Here is a 13,273-nt window from a genome sequence, read left to right as displayed (position 1 = left end):
CCGAAAAGTTTACGTATATAAAAGATGTTTTTGAGGAAGCATAATAATTACTCGATTATAAATCACTTTTCTTAGCTCTTAATTCAAATCAAAAAACTTAATGAAATTAAAACTGTTTCCCACGTTTTCCTTAAAAATTAAAACTGTTCTCCATGCTTTTATTAAAATACTAGAAGATCACCCGTCAAGGTATGACGGGTGAAAATGCTTCTACATTTGAACGAAACCATTGCCTGTTAGGTGATCGTTGAAATTTTAATCCGAACTCCAGCGGATTAATCCTAAACTCCAGTAGATAGCGTTCATTGTTAACCACTTCTTCATTCTCTTAAAATGACAGTCTTACCAGTAAAACAGTCGAGTAACCGGATCCAGTTCAGCCTTGTCAAAATAAAGCATTTCCCTGCACAACTATAAAATATTATCAAATTATCACGATTCTATGGCGCAAGTTTCATTGTTGGTGATGTCATGAGCGCTACTCGATCAGTGAATTCGCTATTATGATAATTTTTTGATGGGGAAGTTATCATAACATGGTCTTAGTGAAATTGGCGATAAAAGTTATTTCTCACAATCCTGGCAACCTATTTTACTCGTCATTTCAGGATAGAATACCTTCTCTAATGATTTTCTGTTTCTTGCCAATTGTGAATCCTACGTTACATTAGATTAATTTTCTCTGGGGTTAATTACAATCCCCAACTTGTGCTGTACCTACCCTCAGAGAATCTACGTACTAAAATTTCAAAAGTTGTAACTGTAGTCCGAAAGAAACATCATTTATGAAGCCCCAGCGAATTGTGAAGATTTCAAACGGCGCAGAGCTGTAGCTCATTACAAACATAACCGCGTTTAAAATCATCGATACAGTTTGACCATCGATTACATGGAAAGGCTAATATCCGGTTTATAGGCGGAAATGGACGTATCTATTAGTTTATAGGGGTGTTAATTGGTTTGTTTCAGATGTGCACTTTTGCCTCTCTATTATTTAGCCTTAGTTTTGTAAAAATGAAAATTTGCTCGCAGCAACACTTTTTAAAACTAAAGTAGATTCGATCTCTATTCTCGCGGCAAAAGTTAATTGATTTATTTATTCACAACAAAGTTTTGAGCTCACCAGTTTGCTTTTACGTTCCTGAACGAAATGAAAACATTGTATTTTCTTTTTGTTGTTTCCATGGTAACTATCTTTGTTTCCCCTTACTTTATTTCTGAGAATGCAGTAAATGAATAAGACACCAGTGACATTATAAAACGCGTGCATAAAAATCTCATCGTTTATTTTCCCATCTTCCCTGCTAGATTGAATCAGATGAAATCGTCTTTACTTGGCAGATTGCCAGATTACATACAATCCGTGGTCAAATACCGTCTTTGATTTTGGCTGCTCAGTGGACAAAAAGGAAGAGAGACAGTATGTTTGGATTACTCCGCAGTTCGGTCCATAGGAGTTCGGAAAATTGACACTAATCTGTAACTATTAACTTTAAACACCGTAGGGTAGCCAAACGCATATCACCCTCCTTTAGAAGGAGGACCAGTGATTTTTGAAATTTGCCTAAGTCAACTGGATTGTGGCCATTAACCGCATTCGTAACGACAACGCCTGCTTCTCAAATTGCGCCAAAGCTGTATCTCCGCATTACTTGTCATTGCTCGTCTCCAGCGTGCATAATAAAGTTGTTATTTTCCACGAGTGGGCTGGTTTTTTTATTCTCACCTTCAATCTTCAAACATTGCTGGCCCTTTCCATGTATTGTTTGACTTTTCGGTGATGTTCCGATGTTGCAACCCCGTGAGAGGTTGGCGTCAGAACTAGTTCTGGTGTCGTAGCTGTCTCATATTTTACGCGAGACCGTGCTACTTTTTGTCCGAATTTTCTTTTCGTCCGCGAGAAAAGGTTGTAAGAGTCCCACTAAATGAAGCATTCTTTTATATCCTTCTGTTCCCCCGCACCTCTTTGCTAATCTGAAGAAGTGTGGGATCAGGCGAAGGCCAACTGGTCGTGGAAGGTGGATCTGCCGCGCAAATAGAAGCGTCAGGTTGGGATGGTGCGGGAAATGTTAGTGTCATTTCGTATAGTGTCAATAGAAGGATTCAGTTTTTTTTCTTTTTCTAATGTTTTCAAGATCACGCACAAGGTACAACATATACAACTGTTCTTGAGGTGTTCTGTATTGTTTAAAGCTGTACTAATCAAGCTATTAAAATAATTTTTAAAAAAATTAATTTGAATTTTGACATCTTGAATTCAAATCATGTTTTTCGCAATCACGAGTGTGTGTATGTAGGCGTGTGTGTTTGTGTGTAAGGGTATGTGTATGTAGGCATGTATGTTTGTGTCTGTGTGCTGGAATAAGTGTGTGGGTAATTGTGTGCATGAATGTGTGGGGGGGTATGTGTATGTGTGTAGGCGTATGTGTTTGTATCTTTGTGCAGGCATGAATGCGTGTATGTGTGTGTGTGTGTAGGTGTCTGTATGTATGCGTGTGTGTATGTGTTTGTGTGTGTAGGTGTATGTGTGTGTATGTATTTGTGTGTGTGCGCATGTGTGTGTGTGCGTGTAGTTGTGTACGTATGCGCGTGTATGTAGGACATGGATGCAACCTGGAGACGGCTTTCGCTATAGGTGCAGCATTGTGAGGAGCCGGTCGACGGTGATGGTGCGGAGGGTGGCGGTGGGAAAATAAAACGATAGCACGCCAAAAACAGTCAAGTGAGAACAATAAGCAATCGTGATTGCTCAAAAAAAAAAAAAAAAAATCAACTGAGTCGCAAATGTAAATCAAGAGGGAAAAATTAAAATCCTTCTAAAAGCCTTAGGCTATTAAAATCAATTACAAGTACTTTATTTCATGGAAACTTGCAACAGATAAAAATTTTAAATTATTGTGTTTTCTTTCCTTGTCGGTCAACGTGGAATTCGACTGCAAATCGTGTGAATAAAGGCTTAGCCGTGTTTAAAATCTGCTTTAAAAACGCTATAATCCGAATTCTATATAACATGGAAGTTGCAAACACATTCTATCAGACGCAGAAAAAAATATACTTTGTTTTGGTATTAAATTTTTAAATATGTTTTCACAGCAAAAATTGCAAGAAACCTTTAAGAGATTTTTAATTAATATCTTCGTTAATTAATGTCATCCGAAGACGAAAACCAGCTATGAACAGTCTCGATCAATATATAACCTCCTTTTTTCAGTAAATTACGCCCTATAGCCAGGGAGACGGCAGAAATACATGAGCTGAGCTGAACCATTGCTTCGGTCACTCATCTAGTCAGTGCTGATTCTATATTAGCTGCTAGTTTGTTTTGCACTCTTGGCTTTCTTAGAAGGTTTTCCATCTCCAGCTCAGTCACTTCCTATGCCGGGCTGATGAGTGCTAATAAGCACGAAATTGCAGCCCTTGGCTGGAATGACTGAGCTGACGGTATATTTCATGTTATAACCCCCTTCCTTTGTGTGTCCAGGGTTAAAAAATAATATCATAAATGCGAAAGTGAGTTTGCTTATTTCTTTTGCATGCCTCTACTACTCAACTGATTTAAAAAAAATTGCATACGCATTGTCTGGGGTATAGGAAAAGGACACGGGGTACCGTTCATCCAATAAAAAGTACTGCTCCAGAGGATAAAAACTTCATGACATCTTAAATGGCCCTTTTTGGGCGCAGAAATTGTCCAATCTTTTCGAAGTTGGTAGCCTTGGTACACCTGTAAAAATACCTCCTTTTAAGGTTTCCCCTACACTCTGAAGCTCAAGAGGGTCTAAATTGACCGCAGGAAAAAAAAAAGAGCAGTTTTAAGTAAGTGAAAATTAATTTTCAAAAGATCACCTGCGCGAGATAATTAACGTGCAGAAGCAGCTGATTATCTGCTGCCATTTCTCGCTTGAATGTGAAAAAATAATGTTCTTGCAATCGTTTAAAGCAGCGTTTCTTAAATTGTGTTCCGCGGAATACTGGGGTTCCACGGAGATCCCTTGAGGGTTCCACAAAACTTCCATATTTTTTTTTCACCGATGTTCAAATTTGTCGTGTAAGAAAAAAAGATTTGAGTGGAGTCTTTGATTGGTATTTTCCTAATGTCTAGCAGAGAAAATATCAAAATGAATAGTGAATTAAAAATCATTTATTTTCAACGTACACATCTTTCAAAAATTTAAATATGAAAAATTTCCGGCAGAGAGTCTCGATCTGCCCATCTTTCCAAATGACACCAAAAATAAGTAAATATATCGCATTTCAGGGCTTCTATTTTGGAATATTTCCGTTGGAGAACCGCTTAAACAACTCTTTTCCTCAACTAGGTCAAACAGCAACTTTTTTCTTGTTTAAATGTGTTGTTTACAGTTATATCAAGAAATTTTCTCTTAATAATTTTTTAGAATTAATTTTTCAAATCAATAAATATTAATTAAAAAAACTTCATTTTTATTGCAAATAAACTATTTCCATCATTTAACCTGAAGAAACAGCAGAGGTTCCACGAAAGAAGTCGAAATTCAAAATAACTTGCTCAAATATGTTTTTTCTCCATTTCTTATCTACTATTTTTAAGAAGGAAGCTAATTAAAAGCTCTTCGAGAACCAAAATGTATGACAGACATGTCGGCTTGTATTCCATGTTGGTTCTGGTAGCTAACATCAGAATGTGTCAGTCTTAAAGGTATGGGAATATCTTACGTCTTTTGGTCTTGCATCAAATGCTTCGAATCTTCAGTAGAACGTTTTGATACTATTTTCGTTAATCATGCTATTCCATAGCTTGGTTATTTATTTATTTATTTATTTTATTTTGACGGCTTTATCTGTAATTTCGTTCTTTTTCAGTATTTCCCGCCCAATTTTGGTGCGATTTACCAATGAAGAAGGCAACATTCTGGAGGAACATGCTGTTACCTATTCTCCCCATCATATTCAAGGATCTAAGGTATGTAACTTTCTACAATTTCATTTAGTCAAGTCTCTCTCTCTCTTTCTCTCCTTTTTTCAAAACTTTCATCACGCAAAACATTAGTCGTTAACTGTTAGCTTCTATTCAGCAAGTAAAGATGTCGACTTTTGAAATTCGATCCAAGTGTAAAAGGATGTTCACTACATAATTAAACAATTCTAATACTAATTCGTTTTTACCCACAAACATTCGATTTCAAGTGGCAATTATTATAATGGGGTCGTTTCCAAAATTTAAAAGTATTTTTTTTCTGAAAGAGCGTGCTTAAAAACATAGAATCCGACCATTTTTTAAATAATTTCTTTAAGTTTAATATTTTTTAAAAAATATTTAAATCGGTGCTCTTTCATCGTTTAACGCTTAAGCCGATGACATCACAAATGACGAAATGCCATTCAGTGTTGCCATTCACGGTTCAAAATATTTAATTCGCATCTTTACTCACGTGTATTGGCAACGATATGGTTGATAGCAAGCGCAGAGTGCAATTTTAACTCGCTGCTTGAATATCATAACGTGGAAACGTAGTAGAAAGATGCGGCAAATTGCATCATTTGTGATGTTATCAAGACCACGCCTTGTTTGAATAATCGGACATTTAAAAAAATTAATTTAAAAAAAAAACTGTTGGAAAAATGAAAGTATTTTCTGGGTCCATGTTTTTTATTTTATTTTTATTTATTTATTTATTTATTTATTTTTGCTCATTCTGTCCATTTCAATGACTAAAAGTAGTACTTTTGACTGAAGGAAACCACCCCATTCTTTTTTCCACAAGAATCTGCCCAAAATTTGTTTTCAAAATCATTCACGTTATGGGAGGGGGGGGGGGTGAAACGGCTACTAATTTTATAAATCGAAGCCTTTCTTGTGTGATACTGATACACTTGTATGTTCACGAACTTTCTAGTGTCTGTTTTTAAGAACAGAGTTTGCCGGTTGGAATTTGATAAATACTCCATAGAACATTTCTTGTGAAAATAAGTTTGAATTTCGCAACAGAATTTAAATTCAGTTTTTATTCTTTGGTCCATTCCACTGTCTGAACCTTCATTACCTTTTCGTTGCATTATCCTACTGATTCATTTAAAAAGCTTTTTTTAGGACTAAAGTTTTAGAACTATCACTCATATAAAGATTTGTTATCGTTCTTTATTATTCTCACTATACATTGACAGGGTTGCCAACTGTTTCGCATTCTGCGGAGTTGCTCCGAAACTCCGCGGCTTCGCGAAGAAGTTATTTTGCTCCGCATTTCCCGGCCGAACGTTTTCAAGCTTATATTTTGATATTATCATTTCAAACATGTAAATATGGGAAATTAAAGAAGCTTATACTCAAATATTGAAATAGTGTTTGAAGCTGTTTTATTAATTTAAAAATAATTATTTTTATACCAGTGCTTAAAATGATTATTGAAGATCTAAAAATATTCTAGATAAGTGGTTTTAATTAACTTTATTGATTTTTATACAAAATACCGAACTGCTCTGCAAATGTTCAAATTGCTCCTCAAAATCACCACAGATGCTCCTCAAACTGTTCCTCCAAGGTTGGTAATCCTGCATTGATATTATCATAACATTTTTTTTTTTATTAGAGCAAGGAGAGGGACTTGAGAATGATATAATTAGGGCCATTCCACCGTCACGTGCAGGACAAAAAGACGCTTAAATTTCATCAACATTATATTTTAATTAAATAGGGGTAAACACATTTTTTAATCTTTACATTTGATACAAATATACTCCTGCACAGTTATATTTTAATTTAACAATTTTGTTTTTTTTTTTTAATTAAATTTATTTGCATGCTTCACGTGCGGGACATTCAAAGTCAACTTCTTGTAACTTGCTTATGAATCAGTTAAAATTTTTGAGAAATAAATTGTAGATTTTGAGAGCAGAGGTTCCAAGGTAAAGGAAACATTCCTCTTTTGTTGAGAAACAATAGTTTAAAACGTTGAAAAAGAAAATATTTATTGGGCCATTCCACGAAGACGTTGTCACTTGTCCCGAACGTGACGGGTCATAGATTTAATTAAAAAATAATTACTTAAAAAAGTACTGACGAAATCTTGGTGTTGCTTAAGGAATCGTACATGCGTTTGTAATTTGTTAAACGATAAAATTTTGAACATTACCCTTTTAAATTATTATTTTTAATGAAATATATATGAGTCGTCACGTTCGGGACAAAATAACCGTTTTCCGTGGAATGGCCCATTATTAAAGCAAAGCCAAACCTAAGATCTATCATTATTATTATTTTTTTATATATAAGAAATGTTCAGATGTTCCAGCGCCTATATTTATATTTTTTGAAATCAAATTTCATTTACATGAATAAGAGAAACTAAATTGGAAACAACAGAAAGAACTTACATTTTATTATTCATGCGACGTAATTAACGAAAGAGTTTATTTCTATAAAAGCTTTTGTTCTAAATGTTGCATGAAATTTTGGACAATTTTTAGTGACATAAACCAAAATTTATAGATTGTAAACAAGGAGGGATAAGCTTTGACTTGTAGTGCTGAATAAATTGACTTTATAAATACTAAATCAGGCATTTAAAAAATACGGTCTATCTGTGTAAATTTAAAAACATTTTTTCTAAATTTATGGCAGTCAATAATAATGATATTCTAATTATTAGAATACGAGCATTAGTTTTTTACTTGTGCGTACATGTTGTTTACTTAATTTCCTTCATACGGCTCATTTTTCTTCTATGTTTCTGATTTCATGTTAATCTATCAACTCTTTGCAGAGAAAAAAACTGATTTTCTCAAAATTAGCATTACAAAATTAAAGCACGAAACTAATGTTCCCCAAAACGAACCACATTTTCACAAAAAAAAAAAAAAAAAAAAAAAAAAAAAAAAAAAAAAAAAAAAAAGGTAAATAAATAAGTAAATTCATTAAGGAACGATCCTGGCAAACATTCCTGAACAGACCTTTGCCAAGTCGGAAAGATCTATCTTTTACGGAATACTGGTTTTACCTTATGTATAATAGAGATGCAGTGAAGACACATGTACATGATACTCACGCTCGCCCGAGTGTTACCTCGGTATTTACGGGCTAAGGTCAAACTTATAGAGAGGAATTACGCTGGAAAAGTTTGACTATAGCAAAATGCATTTGAAATCTTGGCATATCTCTGGATAGGAAAAATATCCATTTGTATAAATTGTAGAAATCTTCATATTTTTTGCTTTGTGCAGTGACCAGGGTTCGCTGATATATTGAGGATATATATCCGATATTTATTTTGAAAATATCATGATATTTTGGTATTTTCGATATTTATTTTTACAAATACGGTATTTTCAATGTAAGAATTGTATTAATTTAGTAATATGTATTGTTCATTTATTATTAAAAATAACCAAAAGTTATGTACTATATTTTTATGATATATTAATGCATCATTAATATAACAAAGCAATATAGTATTCCTTTTTTTATTTCATATTCATAAAATAATTAGTAATGTAATTTTAATTCATATTAAAAGTGCCTAGTTAAATATTGAACATTGGTCAGATAAAAAGAAAATGTCTTATGACTGCGCGCGGACGTATGCATATTATTTATTTCTGAATCATATAACTGTGTAAAAATAGCTAACAGAAAAAAACTGAGCAAAACAGATAATGCTAAATTAACACAATTAAAATTGATAACAAAGTTAAATAAATAGTAAATATAAATAATGAAAGAAACCTTAATTTTAAGTCTACATATTGTAATAACAATATTACAAAATAAAGAGTGATTTGAGGATGATTTTACTCCTTTGAAGACTTTAGTTTGTGCTGATTGGAAATATCGGATATATATCAAAATATCCGTATGTATCAAAATATCGAATGCTTTCGATATTTCCGAAAATATGATATTTTCGAACCCTTTATGTAATAGCAAAATAGAACTTAAAATGAAAGAGCTTGCAAGAGATTACGGCCTTAGTCCCTGAACGTTTTAGTTTTATGTGAGACAAAGGCACCTATTTTTGACGAGGCTCTAAAGCTCACCTGTTGTTGATTAAAAACAGAAAGGTGTTGTACTCCCGTGAGAAGGTAAAGCACAGTAGCTGCAAATTTTCGTTTTTAATTTTTTTTTCCTTTTGCATTTTTGTCATCTATTGTAGTGGAACATGGGGCAGAGTGAAATAGCAGGGCAAAGTGAAATGGTGAAAAATTTGCTCTGATTGCAGCGCCACCTACTGTCCAACGACGGATTGTATAGAATTGGCAAACGTCCAGATAAGACGAGCCTATCTGAATGAGGGGGGAAATTAAAAAATTGATGCGCGTATTCCGCTCATTTGAATGAGACTCTGCTTCTGCAAAAACTGACATCCCTAAAAAACAATAGATTCGTCCATTTCCGGCAGTAAAACGGATGTTTGCCTTTCCGTACAGTATTTGGCATTGTTTTAATTTGTAGTACCATATGTAGTCTATTCTAGTCAGGGGAAAAATACGCCAAAGATTAAAGCATTTGATAATAAAGGCAATTTTAAAAAAATTGATACTCATATTGTAATATTTTGTTGAAAGTCAAAAATTATTTTTGTTACTATAAAAGGTTAAAGTTATTGTTATTAACATTTTAAATATTAATTGAGGCTTTCTAATATTCAATGGAGTGAAAATTTAGTTAATACTGTTTGACCGCGGATTGTATGTAATTTGGCAATCTGCCAAGTAAAGACGATTCCATCTGAATGACTCTAGCAGGGGAGAAGGGAAAATAACGATGGGATTTTGATGCACGCGTTTTACAATATCACTAGTGCTTTATTCATTTACTACATTCTCTAAAATAAAATCAGAGAAAACAAAAATTGTTACCATGGAAACAACAAAAAGAAAAGAAAATATTTTCATTTCGTACAGGTACGTAAAAGCAAAATGGTAAGCTCAAAAACTTTGTCGTAAATAAATAAATCAATTAATTTTTGCCGAGAGAATATAAATCGAATATAATTTAGATTAAAAAAAATGTTGCTGAGAGCAAATTTTTTATTTCTACTAAATTAAAGCTAAATAATAGAGAGGCAAAAGTGCACATCTGTAACAAACCAACTAACACCCCTATAAACTAATAGATACGTCCATTTCCGCCTATAAACCGGATATTAGCCTCTCCATGCAATCGATGGTCAGACAATATTAGCTTATTTGTATTTTAAATAAATTGTGCAATTAGTCAAGTACATACGGGGCAAAGTGAAATAGTTTGTTTCATTTACTTACTTAATCATTTAAAATAAATCACTTACGTTTTCATTTTTTAATTAAATCATTTACATTCCTTCATTTAGCAATTCACTCATTTATCCATTCATTCACCAATTTTCTTGTTCTTTCATTATTTTACTCGCTCAATTATTTTTCAACGTATATTAATTGATTTGATCATTTAATTATTCGTTTATTGTTTCATTATATTTTCATTTATTCTTTTGATCAAAAATATGTTTTATTATCGAATAGAAAATATTTCATTAGAAAAATATTTTATTTTTCACTTTGCCCCATAAAAAAAAAGTAAAAATTTTCCACTTTGTTTTTATGACTCAAATTTACAGCCCAAAATAAAAAATACTGTTTCAACGGAAATTTTATTATAAAATATAATGTTCTTTCTTTATGTAAAGTGATTTTCAAAACAAATTTCTGATTTGTTCATTTTGAAAAAACTCAGTTATCTTAATCATTTCACTTTGCCCCACATTCCCCTACTCAAGTTTTTTTGCACGAGCTTGCTCATTTGGTTTCCGCTAAAAATCAAGCACGAAAAAAGCGTCTGATTCCAACACTTCCCTATTATTAGTACGGAATCCAAAACGCGTTTCTTCAATTACTCATTTCTGCAGATACTACGCTTTACCTTCCCACGGCAGTGTAATTTAGGGTGACCTAAGTTAGATATTTAAAATATTCCAACCCAAGACATCTGAATGGGGTGGTTTCCTTCAGTCAAAAGTACTACTTTTAGGATTTAAAAAATCAAATTAATGCCCCTTCGGTTAAATAAGTAGTGTAATTATATGTTCAAACCGTTTCTCCTAACTATTGCTTTTTGTAGCTGAAAAACTGTAATGGGGTGCTTTCCTTCAGTCAAAAGTAGTACTTTTTGTCACTGAAATTGATAGAATGAGCAAAAAAAAAATTACATGGACCCAGAAAATACTTGCATTTTCCCAACAGTTTTTTTGTAATTAATTTTTTAAAATGTCCGATTTTTCAAACAAGGCGTGGTCTTTATGACGTCACAAATGATGCACTTTGCCGCCTCTTTCTACCACGGTCCACGTTATGATAATCAAGCAGCGAATTAAAATTGCGCTCTACGCTTGCTATCAACCATATCGATGCCAATACACGTGAGTAAAGATACGAATTAAATATTTTGTTCTGTGAATGGCAACATTGAATGGCATTTCATCATTTGTGATGTCACACGACGGAAGTGTAAACAATGAAAGCGCACCGATTTAAGTAATTTTTTAAAAATATTAAACTTAAATAAATTATTTAAAAAATGGTCAGATCCTATGTTTTTAAGCATCCTCTTTCAAAAAAAAAAAAAGAAAAAAAATTTTAAAATTCTGGAAACGACCCCATTATAGGACTTTCCGGTTTTTAGTTACTGTAACAATTGAATTTGTAATAACTTTTGGTGCAGTGTGCGAAATACGTAACTGACAAAATATTCAAAATAATCTTTTTGATTTTGTATTCACCTCAAATTTGTTCAAATCAATTAGGAAGGAAGTTTGTTATCAAAAAGGGGTATTAAAGAAACTTTTGCGGATTGAACTCTTGTGTTTAAGCATGTGAAGTTTTGCAAAACACGAGTAGGCATCATGAGACTGGGGCGTTGAAATTTTCGTATTGAAGATACTATGCGTTTTAACCATATTTTGTTACTAGGTATTAAGAAAGATTAATCGACTTAAACGCACATGAATAGTTGAAAAAATACGAAAGTGACACATACTCAGTCTGGTATGAGCAGGTTTTTGTGCAAAGTTTTAGTTGATCCGCAAAAATTCGTTTCTTTAATAATCAATATTATAGAGTTGTGTTGTTTAAACTTTAAACGGAAGTTAAATATCTTTTATGTTTTCTTTCACAGCAATTTTGTGAGCGTTCCTTCTAGATTAATGCACTTATGCTTAAAAAAAAAAAAAAAAAAAAAAAAAAAAAAAAAAAAACAGCATGTGGTAATCTAACGAATTTCCTCAAAGTTTGATTGGTAACAAATAAAGGGTGGTTTGTTTTTTTTTTTTAGAGCTATAGAACTTTAAATTGGCAACACTATTTGATATGTGTGCTATTTTAATAGCTGTCACTTGTTTTGTGCTCAGTTCTGTTTGCCATTTCATCATGAATAGACAACAAGGCGGTGCAACATGCCACACAGCGCGTGTCACAATTGATTTATTAAAAGAAACGATTGGTGAACGAATAATTTCGCGTAATGGACCCGCGAATTGGCCTGCAAGATCATGCGATTTAACACCGCTGGACCACTTTTTGTGGGGCTATGTGGCGTCTCTGGTCTGCACCGATAAGCCACAGACGAGTGACCTATATCGCTACCTTATTACTGACATACGGCCTCTATTGCTGCAAAAAGTGAGAAAATTGGACGTTCCAGTTGGACTTTCTCTGAGCCAGCCGAGGTGGCTATATGCCAGAAATCATATTTAAATAAAAATGGCAAAGAAACATCTTTCGAATAAAGCAACATTCATGGCAATTAAAAACATTTATCTGTGTTTTATTTGAACTTAAAGTTCTCTACTTCTGAAAAAAAAAAAAAAAACACCCTTTACTTCCAACCATATTTTACTACCAAACTTAACTTTTACCGATTACAATGCGCTATGAGTTCAGAAATACGGTACTACTGTTTAAACATACGTTTTCTTTTCAGGTATGCGGTGTGTGGCGCAAAGTTCCCAAGATCTATCGGCGTTTATTGCAGAAGGACAGGATTCTGTTTGTCCTTGTTACGGCTGATTATCCTGACGGCGTAGTCGGTGGACGTATCATGAAGCACGAACCCATCAACACAGGTTAGTGAAATGCCACTTATGATCAGGCCCACGGAGGTGTGTCACAATTTTCTCCAGGGTTTGGAAAGCTTATTGAAACAAACATATTACCAATACTGCCGTGCTAAGCACGAAAGTCGTATCTGCACTTTTTATCGAAATTGAATTTCGGCCACCAGGTGGTCCTTTCTCACAAATTTCACCTAAATACAATGTTTTACGGT

The 13,273-nt window shown here is 33.4% G+C and overlaps 1 protein-coding gene across 1 annotated transcript in view; it reads left to right on the top strand.

The window, feature by feature from the left end:
• The window catches only part of LOC129224239 (dorsal-ventral patterning protein Sog-like), a 136,693-nt gene that overhangs the window by 57,965 nt on the left and 65,455 nt on the right, over nt 1–13,273 (top strand). The window contains exons 5-6 of the mRNA XM_054858665.1: nt 4,843–4,942; nt 12,929–13,070. Of these exons, the coding sequence (XP_054714640.1) occupies nt 4,843–4,942; nt 12,929–13,070 (242 nt within the window). The remainder of the gene's footprint in view (nt 1–4,842; nt 4,943–12,928; nt 13,071–13,273) is intronic.

Source organism: Uloborus diversus, chromosome 6 (genome assembly GCF_026930045.1).
Source record: "Uloborus diversus isolate 005 chromosome 6, Udiv.v.3.1, whole genome shotgun sequence".
Taxonomy (NCBI): Eukaryota; Metazoa; Arthropoda; class Arachnida; order Araneae; family Uloboridae; genus Uloborus; species Uloborus diversus.
The sequence above is the reverse complement of the archived record's forward strand: the minus strand, read 5'-3'. Positions and strand labels throughout refer to the sequence as shown.